Below are 19,169 nucleotides of genomic sequence, written 5' to 3'. Positions count from 1 at the left end.
AATTAAACTACTAACCAACAATTAGGCCTACACAAAAATAATTAAAATAGTATTGCTGTTTATGTATTTATTTATTTTTTTCAGTTTAGAAAAAAATCTAAACATGTCTTCATCATAAAGTCCAGTATGAACTAATATTGCAACACATCATGACCAAAATATAGGTCACTTTGTCACTGATCCACGGTGGAAAAATCACCAGCGGTCACATAATTCTCACTCAAACTCTCACACAATCCTTCACCATGTAAACATTAATGACTCTACTGATTATACACACACAACCTTTGGTCTCATTAAAGGTGCACTGTGTACTTTTTCTGATGGAGAGCCTGTCATCTGTTATTCTCTTAAAATTGTTATTGCTTTACCTGGAATGTTCCACAGTATTTAACTTGTAGTACTAACAGTATTAATATTTGGTTTAGTGGGGTCACTTCCTTGTCTCTGTAGAGTTTTTATATCACTTTGCAAAACATTCCAGGCAAAACATCTTCTCTTTTAGTGTTAATTTTATAATAATGATGATGATTTTTTAGTTACGAATTGTGCTATACAAATAAACTTTCCATCTCACTGTATAAAAGAAAATTCCAGACCCTCCACCTAAAACACACACAGTGCCCCTTTCCGTTTCAAACCACAAAGTCTCCAGCAGCAGTCACAGATGCAGCGACCCCACAGTGCTCCTCTCCTCTCGTCCTGTTTCACATTTGCACTCCTCCACCACCATCACCGTCTTCTCCCTGACCCCGCGGGCTCCACAGTGCAGAGGGACAGTGCGGGTGCGGGCTTTGGACGGGGCACAGCGGGAGCAGGGGGTCCTCTGGTGATGGGGCGCTCCACTCGAGAGCTCCACCTCTGGGATGAACATAGAATTGCACTGTCCGAAGCACAGTTTGTTGTAGACTGTCACAGGTTCGCAACCCTCCTCGGTCACTTTCTACAAGAACATAAAATAGTCTGTAACAGTTTTTAAATGAAGAATTACTTATATTCGTTGTGATAACTGTCCACTGGTGATTGTTGCATTATCATTGTCAGTGGTAGAAGAAGTAGGTTGTGTTACTTAAGTAAAAGTACAGATATCTGAGCAAAAAATACAAAATAAACAGTAAAAGTATCTCATGAAAAGTATACTTAAGTACAAGTATTAATGTACCTGTTTTTTTTTTTAAAAGTATTTTGCTCAGAGTTTGAAATCTATACACTGTAAAAAATAAAATCTACCCAAGTTAAGATCACTAGAATTAAGGAAGTTTTATCACTATTTCACTTGACAAGTAAAATTTTTTGCTAATGGAACAAGACTTTTTGAGCTTAAAATATGAAAATACAACTTGCTATACTTAAGATAAGAAAAACAACAACTCTTTGCACTTAAAATAAGAAATGAAACCTAATGCTGCTTGAATTAAGGAAAACACACTTATTCCATTGGTTGATAATTTTACTTGTGAAGTTGAATCTACTCGAATAAAGTAAAATGTTATTAATTTAAATCATTTTTAACTAACCTAGATATTACTTTTTGCAGTGTAAATCTTATTCTGGTTTTGATAAAGATTTGTGCAACAGAAATTATTGAATTACATTTTTTTTCTGTTTTTATTTGTATATTTTTGTTTGCTCAAATTACAAATGTGCTGAAAATGTAGTGGAGTAGAAAGTATAGATATCTTCTCTTCAATGTAGTGAAATTAAAGAAAGAAGTAAAAACATTTAAGTAAAATACAGATAGATCCTTTTTTTTTTTTTAACTGAAGTTTCACAGATGTACAGTACTATTACTTTGTTACGTTCCACCACTGATCATTACATTTTAGCTCTGCATGAGTGAATCTGCACATGGGTGACAAGCAAAAGGTTTAAAAGTGCAAGGCTGAATTTACATAAGAAATGCAATGATCCTAAATGATCCAAATTAAGAGTGAAAAAACAAACATGGGTAATCCATTTAGCATTACTGATCCAAACCAAATGGAAAAACATAACAGACCAAAAAGTTAAACATCTTTCACATTCTGACAAGGGGCACATTTGGCTTGTAAAAGATGACTAGAATTATCAGATAATACAGTGATATAATAATACAGTCTGATTTTTGGTGTGTGTTTACACGCACAAAAGAAATCTGATAATCAAAACATGGTAACAATGTTTTAGTTACTTAATGGATTTTTGGAGCAACTGTTGTATTTGGAAGACAAAGTACTATGAAATAAAATAACACAATCAATCTTTCATTTTTGTCTTTGCCGCATTAATTTGGCCTTCTTTTTCCTAACACAGATTTAACCCTTAACAAAACATTTTAGAAATCAGATAATGATCAGATTTTCACAGGGCACGTAAACATATCTACAAAATGCATATAACATGTTGTTCTAAACGTATTTATTTTTTATGAATACACTGCAAAAACTAAAATCTAGCCAAGTAAAGATAATTTGAATTTTGTCATGATTTGAGTAAATTTCACTTGACAACTAAAATTGTCTACCAATGGAACAAGACTTTTTGTACTTAAAATATGAAAACATATCTTGCCACTCTTAAGATAAGAAATGAGAAAAAAAATCTAATGTTGTCTGAATTAAGAAAAACACACTTATTCCGTTGGTAGATAATTTTACTTGCCAAGTTGAATCTACTCAAATAAAGTCACATGTTCTTAATTGAAATAATTTTAACCTGCTTTTTGTAATGTAATTAAAAAAATGTGCAGTGTATTTTTGCCTTTCTTGCTTGACGTTTTTGAGAAACTGTCTTTTTTTCTTACCTGATTAAAAGGGACTGCAGTACATGTCTGTTTGGAGTCCTTCAGGGCACTCGGCAGGACCACTTTTTGCTTGTCTCCTTTCTCAATCACTTTCTGCCACATCTGCAGCCCCTGCCTCCTCCTCATGTCCACACTGGGTGAGACCTTTGGGTGCAGGTGGTTCACTGGATGCATTGGAAGCTTGGGGGCCACAGCTGGACCCGGGCGCCCCTGAGAGAGGAAGGCGGGGAGGGCAGGCCTGGAGCTCAGAGAGGGGGCCCTCCTGGAGCTCAGTCCCCGTCTGAAGAGTCCCGACTGGGCCAAAGCGCGGTGGTCCAGCTGCACCACCCTCACCACTCCCTGGATGGGCTCGTCCGGACCGCCACCAGATGCCTCCAATTCCTGTCTGTGCCCCCTGCGCAGGCTGTCCAAGAGGTGCTGAGGGATTGGCATAACAACTGTTGTGAATGACAAAAACACAAGGCTGATAAGAAATGCCATCTTTATAAAAATGCAACGCTTTAATATTCTAAGTTTTGTTTTTCTGGTTCAAGGTTCCAAATGGAGACCTTGCTGTCATGCTGTCAGTGTGAGAGTGGGAGAGCTTATATACCAAACTGCCAATTCTCACCTGGGTTTTAATGCAGAGAAGGTGTCACATTTCCCAGAGCGCAGTACACATCCAGCCAGCTTTAAAGGCCAGGTAGAGGATTAGTGCCAGACTCAAAGGATTGCACTTTTATTAAGGTGGGTTTTTTAACATGGCCATAAAACAACACTGCAATCCACTAAGTCTATAATTGTGGCTATTGTATTCACAAGTGAAGCTCTAATGGACCTCAGCCCAATTAAGTGATTTTAGTGGATGTGTATTACAAAAGTTTAACTCAAATGTTGGTAAGTCTTGGGTGGTCTTTTAAAGGTACACTGTGTAACTTTTCTATCAGGATCTGCCATCTGCTTGTCTCCATAAAGATATGTTTTGTTTTACTATATTTCTATTTCTATTTATTTTTACTTGTACATACATTTATATAATTGTGCCTTAATTGACACCAGTCTCTTGTTATTTTTGTTACTTATTTTGAATGTGTTGTTCACATTTATTTTTTTGCTCTTTGTTATTACAGTATATTATAATGCAGTGGTGGAAGGTAACGAAGTAAAATTAGTAAAGTACTATAAGTAGATTTTAAAGTGGATACTTTTACTTTTACCACCACATCAACAAAGTACAGCACAAATCTTTCTCAAAACCGATACATTTCAAGCCTTATGAACTTAAAATATGCATGAAATACTTTTACTTTTTACTCTTTATGTACATTTTTAAATGAGTCCTTTAATACTTTTACTTAAGAAGATTTTTTCATGTGATACTTTTACTTGAGTATTTTATTGCTCTGGCATCTTTCATATGTACTACTGTGATGTGTGAGTTACTGTGTCCCTTGTGAAACAGTAAAGTTTGTCTAAGTCTGAGTCTAAGTAGTGTCTTTTTCATTGAGCTATAATGATTTTACACTCTTTGTGCAAACGTTCCTGTCCATTCCTTCCCACACACACCCTTTATCCCCGCCTGTCCCTTGAAGTGTCATTATTACACAGTTGCTTCTGAATGGGGGTGCTCACCCGTGACATGATCACTCAGTGGGTGCTGATGGGTGCCCCGGCCCCAGCTCCACAATGAGACCCTGTTTGACTTTCTCTTTGTCACCCACGTCCTCGTCATGTCCGCCCAGAATGAACCACAGCCCACGAGAAGTCACCCCTGTCAGACTACACACTCCAGCATTCAGCAGGACTCACAGATCACAACAGGACAATTTTATAAGCAATATCATCCATAAATCCATCAAGCAGCATTTACATAATAAACTCAACGTTTCTCTTAATGTTAAATATTTTTCAGATTTTTCAGAGAGAATTAAAACAAAAATAATTTGGTCTATCATGAATTGCTGTTAGATCTTTATATAGTATTTATATTCTCAAGTGTATTTTAACCAGTAATTTATAAGTATGATTATAATTAATGCAGATAACATATTTGAGGCATATTGTATTTTAATACAGAGCTTTACTGTTGGCAACAATTTACAATATTTTTCTTACTTTACTTTAATTTCACTACTCACGTGACAGAGATTTTTAAATTGTTTTTAAACATAGTTTTTGCAACAGGCTACAAGGACATTTTCATGTTTTTTTTTTTTTTTTTTGTTTTTTGACAGAGATGGCAATTTTACGAGTTTTGATGCTAAATATTTGTGTCCACAAGAGGGCGCACAACAAAACGGGGATTCTCCGAGTGCGTAGGTCAATGTTAAAACAAAGAACGTGAACGCAGAAGAGTCGATTCATCAGAGCAATTACATCATAGACCTTTACTACATTCATCAGCACTTCTTTTACATAACTATATATAACTATAAAATATATATAACTATATAATAGCCTAATTACTTTTGACTTTTTTAGACGTTTCAACATTGCAATAGTTGGCAGTGACTTGTTCAACCCTAAAGGGCCTATTGAATTCTATAGGACGAGAAATGAGAAATGTGGTATTATAAGCCTCATATTATAGGACCACTGTATAGGACCGTAGCCATCACTTATTTAGACATTTCAGATTATTACTATTTTAGAATACCATCTTCACCCAGGCGATTTTAACAAAATCAGCATAATATTTTACAATTAAAGAAGAGTAATTTTTTTTGTATAAGAGGATTTAATGTGGTACAAAACACAAAACAACACAGAATGTTCAATGATCAAATAAAATTGCAGTTGCAGTTAATGTAACACAGGGTAACAATAGGACCAAAGTCTTTGATTCTAAACAGAAGTCAGTACATTTTCTAGTGTCAGATAACAATTATATTTCTTTATTCTTTTGGGCAATCTTTTTTATGGTATTTGATTAGTAGTCTCCTTAAAGTAACACATGCTATTTTATAGAATGAGTACAATGCACATATAACAGATATAGATACAAAAATATTACAATTATTATTGCTTTGACAGACAGACGGACACACGTCATTACAAACATGTTGTGCTCAGCATGCCATATATACAAACATAAATAAAATGTACAGTGGGTTTTATATAAAAAGAACTATTTTTTTGTCCTGATGTGTTGATGGAGAGACTATGCCTTTCGACCGATGTCCTTGTATAAGACCATTGAGACCACCATAGCTGCAATCTGAAAAAAACAAAAACAAAATAGTAAAGGCTACAAATGTATGAACGAACTGACAAATTAGTAAGCATGGGACAAGACAGATTTCCCACAAGATGAGGCGAAACACGAGACTGTGTCCAGATCGAGACAAGACAATTTGTAACAACTAAATTGTGTAATTCAGTTCACAATTTTGGCCCTTTATATCATTTTGCTGTATTCTACTATTGCTTTATTACTGTGGCTTCTCAAAATGTTCAAACCAAATGCAAAGATGTGGGGAGAAAAAATCTCATGAGATAATCTTCAAGCAATTAGTCACATTCATATAAATTAGTAATAATAGCAGTGATCTAAATTAATGTTAAAAATGTAATTTTAACCTGTTTTTAAAAAGTACTTTACATCAAAGAAGAGCACATTCACATTTTGCTATACAAATTGTTTCTGGATATTTTTGTACCTCTAGAGCAGCAATTCCCAGAGCCACGCCAGCAACAATTATTGAATTCTCTTTTATAAAGTCTATCAGCCTCTGGAAACACCCAGGGACCATCTGTAAAGGACATAATAAAGAGATACATGTTATGTCATTCTGTCAAACTGATCATTATTATACAGTTATTATAATACACACCGATAGACCTGCTCCTGTCTTAGAGCACGTGTCACCTAACAATTCGGTGGAGTTGCAGCAGGTGGTTGGGTAAAGGGAAAATGTTGTGACAAACGGGGACTCATCAAAATCAGTGTAGTTCTTAAAACCACAGCACTTGAACTAAACAAGAACAAATGTTATTTAAATTTTGTAATGTAAAATGTAAAATACAGTATAATCCAAAATAATCCAAATTACTGACCTGCATCATTGTGGCATTCCAGAGATCTGTAATGTGTTCATCCTTTCCATAATTCTCAGTAATGTCCTTCCTCACTTCATCCTCAAGACCATCAATGAGTGATGCAGCCTGAAAATCAACATTGAGAATAAGATTACTCCTTTGTTTTTGCTTTGTTTTGTTTGTTTGTTTTAGAAAAGTCTCTCACCAGATCTTCAAAGACTAGCAACACGATCGCTGCAGCCACCTCAATGAGGAAGATGATCAGCACGATACTAAAGAACTAAAAGAAAACAAGAAAAAAAAAAATTGGTGATGGTGACACAATGCACACATTAACAAACACAGACAAAACGTTTTAAGATAGTCTGAGAAAAATACAAAAGGATTTAAAGAACTAAATAAAATGTCGAGAACACTCCTGTGTATTGAAAAACTACAAAACTTTTATTAAATCTTTGGCACCTGCTGAAGCACATTGTTCCTGTACACCTATGAGTGGGCTTTGCTAAATAACCAAGTGAACTTTTAGGGCTTTTTAACATAATAATATTTAATTAACAAACACTAATAATGGATAAGAACAGTTAAATCAGTTAAATTTACTTGTTTGGCTTTTTAATTAAATCCAAATCCACTTTATTTATATAGCACATTTTATAAACAAACAACAGATTCCAAAAAAGCGCTGCACAGAAGTTGACGTGTAAATTAAAGATTCTCTAGTCAGCTCCACCGGTTGTTATTAATAAAAAAAAGTCAAACCAAATAAGACACAGTAAACCACAATAAATATTCATTATTAAGAGAAAATAAATAAATAAATGAAACAGATGAGTCAAACAAATAGTTACTAATTCAAAGTGTTTTTGGAAGAATAATTGTATATAGGCCAAGCTTTTTCTCTCTAAGATCTACTAATACTGAGTTGATATAATGGTCACACTAGCCTTATATATGGGATACATTATTAAATAAAACCGCCCATGTGTTAGTGCACAAAGTTTGGCATCTAAAGCCAGATGATAATAAACACATGATGAGTCAGATCTGAATAATACAACGTCATTCCTAAATCCTATTTGGAGACACTTGGAAGAGTGAGGCCACAGGCTGGAGACCTGAGATCTACTGTAGACTCTCACTAGAATCACTGCATTTCATTTAAAGTAATATAAGTTTAATGAGTACAGTCTAAATCTTTACCCACATATCAGTAAGTGAACCAGACACTGTCCTGCTGGCATCCTGTGGTAGACGTCACACTCACCGTGAGCAGCATGCAGCGGCTCTCCCTCACAGCTCCACAACAGCCCAGGAACCCAATGAGCAGCAGGACGGCTCCCACACCGATGAGCAGGTAACTGACATTAGAGAGCTGGTCTAGGCCTGGAGGTGCTCCTTTTATGTTCCCCAGTAAGGACATCAGAGAGCCACTGTCCACCTTCACCCAGATGCCCACAGCCAAGATGATGGCACCTGCCAACTACATAAACATACAAACAACTCAGTGCTGGGTTTAGACAAAACATCATCAACATCAGCAGGTCTAAAGTGAGACTGTGGGAAGTGTTTAATAAGATGATATACTAGTTTAGATAAATATGGTCAAAGATTGTTATCAACAAAACATAACATGGGTCAACTGGATTTTCTTAATATAATATAATAGGTTGTGTTCACAAGAATTTTATGCCATAATTTCATATAAAGGTTGATATAACTATAAAATTTATGATCCACGAACATTGAACCTTATCATTGTTTGCTAGAGATTAGATCCACAAACTTTGGCTTGAAGTTCTTTTAAATGACAATAAACACAACTTTAGGACTGAATAATGGCATAGATTTTTGAATGTTTTGTGGAAAAAAATAAAAATAATAATAAAATATAAAATAAATGTTTTGTTTCGTTATGTTGACAGGGAAGACATTGAACTTTGTGCCAATTTTTGTTCCATATGAATGGCCCTGGTAATTAGAGAGATTCAAATATTCACCCTAAACAAAGTACACTAATCTGCAGTCTGACCATTAAACTGCAAATCCCAGCATAAATATTTTTGAACATTAAACAGCCATTAGTATAAAAAAGTGAATAATTGTACTTACAAAGATGAGTCCATTGAAAATGAACATCATAGTCTTGAGAAAGCCTGTACAACACATCTTGGCACAGTATATTGAGGCTCTGAAAAACAAAACAAATTATTCATGAAACAAGATGCAAAAGCAGTTTTCAGAGAGAATCATTTGCCCAGGAGGAAACTCCAGGGTCTTTATTGCACACAAATGCACTAACATGGTCAGATGGCCTTTGCTTAAGTTACACATTAACTAGAGTTTGAGGAGAGCAGAGGGGCCTAATCTCTGAAAGGCAGGTTTGACTTTCTGATGTCAATAAAGGTTTCGGTTAAACAATGATAATGAAATATTCTATGAAAAATGTTCTCTATGTATGAACAATTTACAGTGTAGACTTTGACTATATTTGTACGTTTCTGTAAAAAAGATGACAGATTTTGTAAATTAAGTCATTTTATAATAATCTTATCCAGTTGGTAGTCTGTCGGTAGCTGGAAAACCCATAAACTGCAATCTTTTACAACTGTATATCAGGAATAAGCTCACGATATTACTGTGAACAATTCCTCCTTACAGTTGACTTCACACCCACATTTTGACACATGCTCATGTTTGGTGTTTAAAACTAAGCATTGACACCACATTGAGATCGGAAATATTTTTCACACAAATTTATAGAAACAGAAGTCTTCAGTGGGAACTTCTCCAATTTAGTTGAATGTTTAAGTACTAAACAAAACTAATGTTATTAAAAGATAAAGATTGTTCCTCTTTGCTGAGGGCACATACTGGTTAATTCTTTCCCCCCTGGACGCCTACTAGGAACAACCCATACATATGTTACTAGGGCTGCCCATAGAGCATAATTGCATAAAAGAAAACAGACTTCCACGAGTGATTTCAGGGCAATTTTGGTTCATAATCGAGTATAAAGCCCGGATAGTTTGTTCGGATATCGCAGGACTCCATACAGACGCATCAGCGGCATTCTCATCTTCATAAGTTTCACTCTCTGTAAGTCCGTCGCTGTCGCTGTTTTCCACTTTATAATCACCCTCATCATCACTTTGAAATCTATAAAAGTCACTTTCCCTAAACTTATCCATAAAATACGTCCGCTCCTCATTATTTCTAAAACTGTGCGCCGCAGCAACGCGATCTTTCCATTGCACGTGTTTGGTGTTGTGTTTTTTCCGGAAGCTACCATCATCACTACTTCGATTAACTTCGGAAAAAATCGGCGAAAACATATCCTTGAATCCTAATGGTCAGTCTAGTGTTGGTTGTAGTGGCCCCTACCTATCACAGTCTCTGTTTAAATGTGAAAAACCGAGCCGTTTCTAAAGGTCGTCAATCACGTCTTTAGTGATACAGCGGAGGTCATTAAGGGTTCGGGGGGGGGGTCGTCAAATGTCGTCTTCATGGGGGAAAGAGTTAAATCAGTTAAGATTGTTGCATTTCTTCTTCACAGTTTAAAAAGTTTCTTGACACATTTTATCTTGAGTTTGGTACAATTTGTCACTTGAGTTTAAGGCTCACACAATCCTGACCATTTAGAGAAATATTCAAGTCTCGTTAATCAGAGGTGTAGTTAATCCCAAATTAACAAATGGATATATACTGTACATCTTAACAATGCCACTTGGACATGTACCCAAATAAGAAATGATCGTGTTTTACCTGCTAAGTGCTTCCTTTGAGGTCAGTCTGGATTCTGTCTCTCAGTCTGTGTCACCAAGTCCCTTTATCTGAGTTTCGTAGAGTATTATGGTGGTGGGGAGGTTCATGCCCGGAACGTCACTGACACCAGGTTTCATACTTCCTGGTTCAAAGTCCTTAATAAAAACATGTGAGACCTATAATAACGTTTACAAGTAGCACGCAGTCAACAGTGTTAATGATTTAAAACAACTCTGGACATTGTGTTTAGAAGACATCATGGACAAAGTCAGGTGCTTTATGGTGATATCATGGTATAATTTTTTTTACAATTGAAAAACTGATAGCTTATCAGATTCCTTAAGTTTACTCATTCATTTAGAGAAAAGTAATGTGCAGTGTGAACCCAGACCATTAGCACTATAATAACTACTCTTTATTTAGCCTTATTAAAGCATGAACAAAGATTTTATTCATATTAAACAAAATGTTACATTCATATTTAAACTTAAAACCCTACCCTCTCTAATCCTTAACCTCTTGATTAAGTAGTTATGGAGCCTAAATCGTAGTTAATAAAGATGTCTGTGTAATCCCTGTCGTCCAGGTAGAATCCATTAAAAAAGAAAATTTAATTCTGTCACCTGGACAGACGTTTTAAAGTGAAGATGTTTTTGAATTCAGAAAAGATGCTAGAGGTTTTGCATTTTTCTTTTGCTATTCTTAATTTATCATAGTAAATTGACAAATAGTTGATTAAGTCTTTCTTACTGAGGTGTTTTTATTAAAAAGTGGTACCCAGTTGGTGTATAATATATAATAGTGTAATAGAAGACAAAACAAAGCCAAACTCATAAATTCATACCTTTACATAATTTTGACACAGTCTTAAACATACATTTCATTTGGTCAGATGTCTTTGAAGCCGTCCAAAGGTTTACCATGGAGGAAATAAGTTAGTCTTGTAAATTCAGTTAATATTTGTCCCAAGTTTACACCTGCTAAAATTTCCTTAAATAAAGTGCAACTACATTTGGCTACCCGGCAGCTCCAACTCAAAAAGGTACACATCCACAAACTTATAAGGCTAAACAATCAACATTCATACATAATATAACAGTCAACATTTTTATAGAGCGTTAGATTCACAGTGATGCAGTTGTATCAAAAGACACAAGAGGGTGCCACATCGCAACAAACGCCATGTGCAAGTTTGGAAGCCATGCTCATGATCCACTGACAGCTTTGAAGTAAAAGGGACCGAAGTAAGAATAATAATGTGTTCTTTCTTGAGAAAATTGTACTTCTATTTGTAGTTTTCTCTCAGTTTATTGTAAACCATTTTATTCTTTTATTCACTAAACTTGTATTGTGTATTGTGTAATTTTTCAGGTGGACGGTCTGCCAAATGCTTTTCTCCATGATAAAATGTTATTATTTTGTCTGGAATGTTTCACAGTATGGCATTAAACCTTTATCTCCATGGTGACCAAACCAGACCAAATTACAGGTGAGATCTGTGGAGGGGTAACACCGCTCAGTCTGAATGCCTGTTTTTGTAGGTATTTTTGAGCTGTAAAACCACCTGCAGTTGAATAAATATAAGGCAGAATTGTTTAATGTCATACTGTGGAACATTCCAGGCAGAGCAATGACATATTCATAGAAACAAGCAGGTGACGGACCTCCAACCAAAAAGTTACATAGTGCACACTTAACAAAAGCTAATGTTTATTAATCGTAAATGTTTATATTTTCAAATATTAATATATTATTGGATTTTAATGATTATTATTACTGCAGCATACCTTTTTTTTTAATACTTAGATATTTCTTCCCACCATTGGAAACAACAAAACCATAAGGCACATGTCCCTTCTTTGGTGATGCATTTTAACAGTCACATTCAGATATGGTGAAGCATTAAAGGTACCATCTGTAAATAAATTGGCCGACCCACCCCTGTTATATTCTCACTATCACCACTAGAGGCTATCTATGTTACTGCTGTCTGAGTGAACTTATGCCAGCTTCGGCCTGTCAGAAGAAGACCAGAGACCACAGGTGAGCCAGAACAAAGGCCAGGAGAGCAGAGAGTAAAGGGGAATAGATTTCACATCTGGCATCTACTGGTGAAAAACACTCAAATAAACTTGCAGATGGTAGGTTTAATGTAGAGAAGCGTTCACTATATTATTTTGGCTATTTGTGATGTGCACAGTCTTTTGTCCATATTTTCCACAGGTAACAGTCAACATAAGCAGCCCGTCTGAGAGCCCAGATCTGGGTTGAGGTTCGCTGATGTGGTACCGGCATCTCCATTCATGTTAACATTAATTTTCTCACAGATGACATCCACAAGGCTGTCAAAGACTTGCTTCACGTGGATGTTGTCTTTGGCACTTGCTTCGAAGAACAGAAAGCCTACAAAAGTCAAAAACACAAACGCTCAAATGGCCGCTGGTATTAATGATTAAGCAGGAAGGTAGTGTTTTCTGAAAGTGATAAAAGAGTGACCTAGTTCTGTGGCCAGCCTCTGTGCGTCCTCTGTGGGGACCTGTCTGTCCTCTTCTAAGTCCAATTTGTTGCCCACCAGTGCGACCTGCGCATTGTCCCACGAGTAGGTCTTAATCTGGGTGGCCCTGGAGACACACAACTAAGTTCATATGGGGTATGGGCACAGAGGAAAAAAAGCCCTAACAAAGGCATACAAACTATAATTTGCTGTAACTTTTTTATTTTAAGACATTGGCCTCAGCCTATGACCTTTCACAATCATTGGCTCTAAGGGTGAAGCATATTAAGCCTTTAAACATTTGCACATATTTATTTTACCATATTTCTTTTGCGTTCTAACACAGTTTGAAACTTGTTAGCCAGCTTTGTTGCACTATTATAATTATAATCAGGCTTTGCTTTCAAAGCAAATACACACAGCTCTAAAATACACAGAGCTTGAAGACTAAAGGCATTGTCTGCTCACCAGTCCTGCACAGCATAGAACGAGTCCTGACTGGTGATGTCATACATGAGCAGGAAGCCCATGGCTCCTCTGTAGTAGGCGGTGGTTATGGTCCGGTAACGCTCCTGCCCCGCAGTGTCCTGTAAAACATAAATGTCAGTCAAAACTAAAACAGTGACGTGAATAACAGTAACAATAAAACTTTCGTAGCATTTGTACAGATCAAGATAATAACTGGAAACTGGTCAGGGTAATTATACATTTGATTGCATCATTCCTCAAGTATTCAATAGAATAACCTTCGGTCATTCTATTGAAGTAAATAGTTGTAATACATATTTATAGTGCCATTATCTTGTTATCTTGGTAGTTAATGGGTAATTTAACTTTTAAAGATATAATTTCAATACAGACCTGTAAAATTCTGCTGATGTCTCACACAGACACAGACACACACACACACACATAAGTATTTACATGGACCAGGACTGGGAGTTATGTGCTTAATTAATTAAGGATTGAATGAAGTACAGACAGAAAGCAATATGTCAACATACATTACAGGCAGTACTAGTGTGTATAGTTTACTAAATAACTTTATATGGTAACATATATAATATTTAAGAGTCTGAGTTCTGTACAAGCGCAGAGAGCTAACAGTGTGAAGAATCCGTTCACTGTTAAGATGTATGAGTTTCATCTGGGCCCAGTACTGTGGGTTTGCCTCCAGCCTTCCCCTCACATTCAGTAATAGATCTGTCGTGAGCGTCAGTCTGCGCGGTAAGCACATTTAGCCCAGCAGCTTAAAGCCATGCATCTTTCATGAAGCCCGCCGTCTGGGGACCATGTAAAACATCAACTGTCATTAACTGTAGAGCAAGAGAAATGAGTTTGTGCTCGGTCCTCGACAGGCAGCAGAGTGCAAGAGGGCAAACCAGCCAGGATGAGCGAGCAGTGTTGTGTAATCATGATTTAACAAAGTGCTTTGAAATACAGCGCCTACGGGGATGCTAAGGGAAATACCTGTGTCTGGTAAATGAGGTGTTAAGGAGTTAGGGGGTACATCATTCTGTTTAAATGTGCTGTTTGGGAGAGGTTTGCTTTTAATTTGCCTCACATTATTTAATATCATTCAGTGGCACTAAATATTACACATGTAAAAATTCTATAACACCTACACTATCAGTCAAAATTTTGGACTCGCCCTCTTAACCTATGTTTTTTTTTTTTCTTTGTTCTTACTACGTTTTACATTTTAGATACATACAGAAGACATCAAACGTATGAAGCAGGATATATGGAATTATTTAGTAAAGAAAAAAAGTTTAGTTTAGTCTTTATTTGAAGGGACAATGAGACATTAAGATAATAAAAACATAGATGTTCCACACAAGATTAGAGCTAGTTTCCATCTACCGTCCTTGATTTACAGTAATAAATTATACAATGCAATTAGTAAACAATAAGAACAATTGAAAATTTCCACTCTCTCTCTCACATAGACACACCCACTCCATATCACAGATTAACAGATCAAAGCGTTATTTACAATGTCATAAATTTCATTTTCCACCGACCATTTCTACAGTTAAAAAGCAAAGCATGGCTATTTAAGGGTTTGGTTATAAAATATAAAACAATATATGTAGTAGTCTTATTTAACTGTTTTTTTCTTAGCTACATAATCCCATATACAATATCTTACTTCATATATTTGAGTCTTCTGTATGTATATAAAATGTTGAATCTAGTAAACACATAGAAAGAAACACTGAATGAAATGGTGTGTCCAAACTTTTGTCTGATAGTGTGTCAAGAAGACAGAAGCAGAGTAAAAAAAAAAAATCTTAGAGACGTGTATCAAAAGATGTAAACAACGTAGTAAAAGCTTCAATTTTGGGCTAAAACCACACACCAAAACTGATTTGACCCATATAGCAGGTGTTGATGGCCAGATATGAGTGAAAATGCTTTGTCATAGTGCACTTCTGTTATCTTAAAATGGTTTCCCAGTATGCATATCATGTAAGATGGCTCACCAATTCTCAACTTTGGCTCACTATAGATAACCATATATCATGTCACTATTTAATATGATTCCATGATTTCACCTTATGACCTCTTGTATATAGAGATATATTTGTATTACTATATTTATTTTTAAATTTTTACTTGTACATATACATTTATATAACTATGCCTTATTTGACCCCAGTCTCTTGTTATTTTTGCTACTTATTTTAAATTTATTATTACCATTTATATTTTTGCTCTTTGTCATTATATTGTGATATGTGAGCTATTGTGTACAAATAATTTCCCCTGTGGATCAATAAAGTCTGTCTAAGTCCAAGTTATAATAATATTGGGATAATTAAAACATAATTTCAAAACATTAAATCAATAGTTCAGTCTTCCCTATAAACCAGTTTCCCAGCCTTTTTGCTTGCTTCCTGACTCTTGCACTGAGCAAACATCCTTGTCTGAGTCAACTAGGCCTAAGTCTCCTCCCCTTTTTCCAGTTGTAAAATTAAGATAATGTTCTTTGAATGGCCTACAACAATCAAAGTAAAGTGGATTTCAACATAACCCCTATTTCAAGTGCACTGTCAATAACTCCAGTGAAACCATGCTATTCCTTCCTCTTACCCAGATCTGTAGTTTGACCTTCTTGTCTTTTCGATAGATGGTCTTGACTTTGAAATCGATGCCCACGGTGCTGACAAAAGCTGGGGTAAATGAGTCATCAGCGTATCGGAAAAGAAAGGCAGTTTTGCCCACGCTACTGTTACCAATGATCAACAGTTTAAACATGTAATCAAAATTTTGGTCCGCAGCATCCCTCTGCTCCTGGATCTGCGGTGCTGGCTCCTGGGCTAACGCCATCTGTGCAGACAAGAAAGGCCAAATTACAAAACAAAAACAACAAATGTTAAGCAAGTGGAACTGTTTTTGGATTTAGTACAAATTAAAAACACATATGATTTTTACTGAAAGGTGCACTTTTTGGTTGGGGGTCCATCACCTTCTCATTTCCATGGACATGACATTAAACAGATCTACCTTGCTTTTATTCAATTACAACTGGCTTTATTGCTCAAAAGTACATAGAAAAACAGGCATTCTGACTCTGGGCTGGGTTGCCTCTTTAGAGATTTGACCTGTAACTTGGCCTTGTTTGGTCTCCATGATGATAGAAAGGTTTAACGCCACAGTCGCTGTGAAATATTTCTGACAAAGCAATAACATCTCCACAGAGAAAATCAGGTAGCAGTTTCTGTCTGTGAATAATAAAATCAGCCCAGTTTATAAAAGTGTCATCAAGTGTTCGTATGCTGACCTCTAGTGGTCAGAGTGTGCTGGGCTATTTACGCTCTAAAATGTCAAAAGCACTGGCTATTGTAGCAGAAGGATGTAACAAGGCACCAGTACCTACAAAGGTCAGTTTCTCTGTCTACAGAAACAGGTGAAAGCAAAAGGACTTGATCCTTGTGTGTTTCAGGATCCAATCTCAAAGATGCACCAATCGTCACTAGACATTAAATACAATCATTTTACTTGGTTACACCTACTTACAGAATATTAGACCATATAAAAAGAAGATGGACAAAAGCAAACTGCAAACAGTATTAAGTCTTTAGGCTAAATGACTAACAAATAGGGCGGAAACAAGCCAATATAATTGTAAACTAATCTAATAATCAAATAATTGTTTCTGGATTATACACAGACTCTCACTCTGCGATGTGCCAAGAGAATTGGTTTTATGACTCATGCAAAGTAGGAATTACTTGTTGTAAATGTAAATGTAAATGTTTTATTTAGATTTAGTGCTTCTGATGAAAAACATTATTACACAGATGTCTTTTTATATTTTATGAATGAAATAAATACACAAATAAAAATTAATAAATAGATCAAAAGACCAGGGGCCCAGGGTTGGAGCTTCTTCCTATTAAATTACAGACCTATTAGAGGGGGCCATGTAAGGCTTCTATCCCAGACCCCCAAATTTCTCTCGACGGGCCTGTAGACCACTGGTAAATGGGAGTGTTCTTCTTAAATGGCCCACCGTCCTCCTCACTCATCTTTTATCTCTGTCATTTGCTGAGTATGAATTACAGCCGGGCCGTAGTCCGCTCTGTTCCCCGCTATCAGTCACAACCCGCCGCGTGTGTACATTTGTCACCTCGGACTTATGAGTTGTTGCTGAGCGGTAAGTGAGGCGCTGGGATGTTCCATAAATCTATCCATCTGACCTTTCATTCACTGACTGACTCCGATTAAACACACACACAATCTCACTTACACAGGCATTCATCTTCCTTCACTAGCTCCCCCTCTCTCACACACGCGCGCGCGCGCGCTCAGCCTCCTCCCTGTCATCATCCATCCACGGCTCCTCGCGCTCTCCCCCCTCCGCCCCGCTGCATCATAAGCAGGATGGGGCGTTCATTCATCCTTATATCCAGACCCTCCCTTCTCCATCCACACCTCTTCCTTGTGCGCATCATAGCTGGGCTGACAGAAGCCAACTCTCCGCTGATTGCTCGGCGCTCCCCAGAGACTAGCTCAGCATTACAGCTCACAAGACCGCAGAGTCTGGCAGGGTGGAGGCACGTAGCAAAAAGCACCGAGCAAAACGCCACAAACCACGCATGCGTCCCCTGGGTTTCAAACGTACCCTTTTTTTGTTTGTTTGTTTTGTTTTTTTTCCCTAAAGTGAATTGCACAAAATAAGTGACCGTCCATCGTTACAATCAGTCTCCATAATCACGATATTTCACGACCAACTAAAATTCGGGTGCAAAGAAACAACAGGTTACCCACAAGTTGACCAGGAAACGCAAACATTTTTAACCCAAGAAGAGCTTTTCTATTTTCCAAAAGAAGTTGAAAAAGCTTTACATCATTCAAACATTCAGAAACTTTGTAAGCAATCATACAGAAGTTATAATTTAGAAAAATAAAGTGAAAAATATGCTCATGTCATTTGTTAAATACCTGAGAATGTGTGTGCTGTCTCGCGTCCTTCACACGTAGTCCTCTGGCTGCGCTTGGTCTCCCCGCACCTGGATCACCACGCAGTCACTCAGCACAGGGTAAACACCAGAGAAAAGCCCTTCCACCACTACGGGCTTATGCAGGAGAAAGAAGAACGGGGCTGCTTCCGCCGGTGAGCTTCAAAATAATACACTAAAAAAAGAGTAGGCAATTTTCTTTTTTCTTTTTTTTTGTATTTTTGTGGCATAATCACTCTTTTCTTTGAGAGCATGAAGAAGGATTATGTGAAAGAATAGTTAAGTCTCGTGGAAACCAGCAAATATTATCCTACTTTTTTCAGTTGGTAGTCTGGAACTTTTGTCTTTCTACGAGTTAAAGGTGCACTGTGTAACTTTTGGTGGAGGGCCTGTCACCAGCTTTTTTCCATGGAGATGTTGCCTGAAATGTTCTACTGTATGTCATTACACTTATCTCTTTGAAGACAGCAGGCAACACCACAGGGCCAAGTTACATGTCAGATCTGTGGAGAGGTAAACCCACTCACACCCATGTTATTGAGTAAATGCAAGGTGGATACATTTAATGCCATACCGGGACATTCCAGACAAAGCAACAACATCTCCATGGAGACAAACTGATGTCGGGCCCTCCACCAGAAAG

At 36.8% G+C, this 19,169-nt stretch overlaps 3 protein-coding genes across 4 annotated transcripts; all 3 read right to left on the bottom strand.

Annotated features, from left to right (window-relative positions):
* Positions 1-661: 661 nt before the first annotated feature.
* dand5 (DAN domain family, member 5) lies at positions 662-3,214 on the bottom strand. The gene is made up of 2 exons (XM_020938481.2): positions 2,783-3,214; positions 662-943 (listed from the first exon to the last, which is right to left on the bottom strand). The coding sequence occupies exons 1-2, from the start codon at positions 3,212-3,214 to the stop codon at positions 662-664; spliced, it is 714 nt and encodes a 237-aa protein (XP_020794140.2).
* A 2,283-nt stretch (positions 3,215-5,497) lies between these two features.
* Positions 5,498-10,716, bottom strand: tspan34a (tetraspanin 34a). 2 transcript variants are annotated; one of them, XM_020938546.2, is made up of 8 exons: positions 10,565-10,716; positions 8,912-8,990; positions 8,067-8,282; positions 7,005-7,079; positions 6,818-6,925; positions 6,595-6,735; positions 6,421-6,513; positions 5,499-5,978 (listed from the first exon to the last, which is right to left on the bottom strand). In XM_020938546.2, exons 2-8 carry the CDS (start codon positions 8,966-8,968, stop codon positions 5,922-5,924), a joined length of 747 nt encoding a protein of 248 aa, XP_020794205.1. In that variant the 5' UTR covers positions 8,969-8,990; positions 10,565-10,716; the 3' UTR covers positions 5,499-5,921. The 2 variants fall into 2 exon arrangements, with proteins under 2 accessions (XP_055014538.1, XP_020794205.1); XM_055158563.1 differs by lacking the exon at positions 10,565-10,716 and having other exon boundaries at positions 5,498-5,978; positions 8,912-8,987.
* Positions 10,717-11,304: 588 nt separating this feature from the next.
* rab3da (RAB3D, member RAS oncogene family, a) lies at positions 11,305-18,645 on the bottom strand. The gene is made up of 5 exons (XM_020938506.2): positions 18,510-18,645; positions 16,155-16,391; positions 13,527-13,645; positions 13,061-13,185; positions 11,305-12,967 (listed from the first exon to the last, which is right to left on the bottom strand). Exons 2-5 carry the CDS (start codon positions 16,389-16,391, stop codon positions 12,795-12,797), a joined length of 654 nt encoding a protein of 217 aa, XP_020794165.1. The 5' UTR covers positions 18,510-18,645; the 3' UTR covers positions 11,305-12,794.
* Between the last annotated feature and the right edge of the window lie 524 nt (positions 18,646-19,169).

Source organism: Boleophthalmus pectinirostris, unplaced genomic scaffold (assembly GCF_026225935.1).
Source record: "Boleophthalmus pectinirostris isolate CB_2022bp ecotype Guang Dong unplaced genomic scaffold, ASM2622593v1 HiC_scaffold_22, whole genome shotgun sequence".
Lineage (NCBI taxonomy): Eukaryota > Metazoa > Chordata > Actinopteri > Gobiiformes > Gobiidae > Boleophthalmus > Boleophthalmus pectinirostris.
This window is presented reverse-complemented; position numbering and strand designations above follow the sequence as displayed.

What these genes read in the sequence shown, in the direction of transcription:
- tspan34a (XM_020938546.2), bottom strand. Translation starts at nt 8,968, where the DNA reads ATGTGTTGTACAGGCTTTCTCAAGACTATGATGTTCATTTTCAATGGA. An exon ending in TTTTCAATGGACTCATCTTT is followed by an intron (nt 8,283 to 8,911) that starts GTAAGTACAATT and finishes ATGTTTATGTAG; the next exon opens with TTGGCAGGTGCCATCATCTT. An exon ending in GGAATGCCACAATGATGCAG is followed by an intron (nt 6,736 to 6,817) that starts GTCAGTAATTTG and finishes GTTCTTGTTTAG; the next exon opens with TTCAAGTGCTGTGGTTTTAA.
- rab3da (XM_020938506.2), bottom strand. Translation starts at nt 16,391, where the DNA reads ATGGCGTTAGCCCAGGAGCCAGCACCGCAGATCCAGGAGCAGAGGGAT. An exon ending in TTCTATGCTGTGCAGGACTG is followed by an intron (nt 13,186 to 13,526) that starts GTGAGCAGACAA and finishes GTGTGTCTCCAG; the next exon opens with GGCCACCCAGATTAAGACCT. An exon ending in GAGGCTGGCCACAGAACTAG is followed by an intron (nt 12,968 to 13,060) that starts GTCACTCTTTTA and finishes TGACTTTTGTAG; the next exon opens with GCTTTCTGTTCTTCGAAGCA.
- dand5 (XM_020938481.2), bottom strand. Translation starts at nt 3,214, where the DNA reads ATGCCAATCCCTCAGCACCTCTTGGACAGCCTGCGCAGGGGGCACAGA. An exon ending in CTGCAGTCCCTTTTAATCAG is followed by an intron (nt 944 to 2,782) that starts GTAAGAAAAAAA and finishes ATGTTCTTGTAG; the next exon opens with AAAGTGACCGAGGAGGGTTG.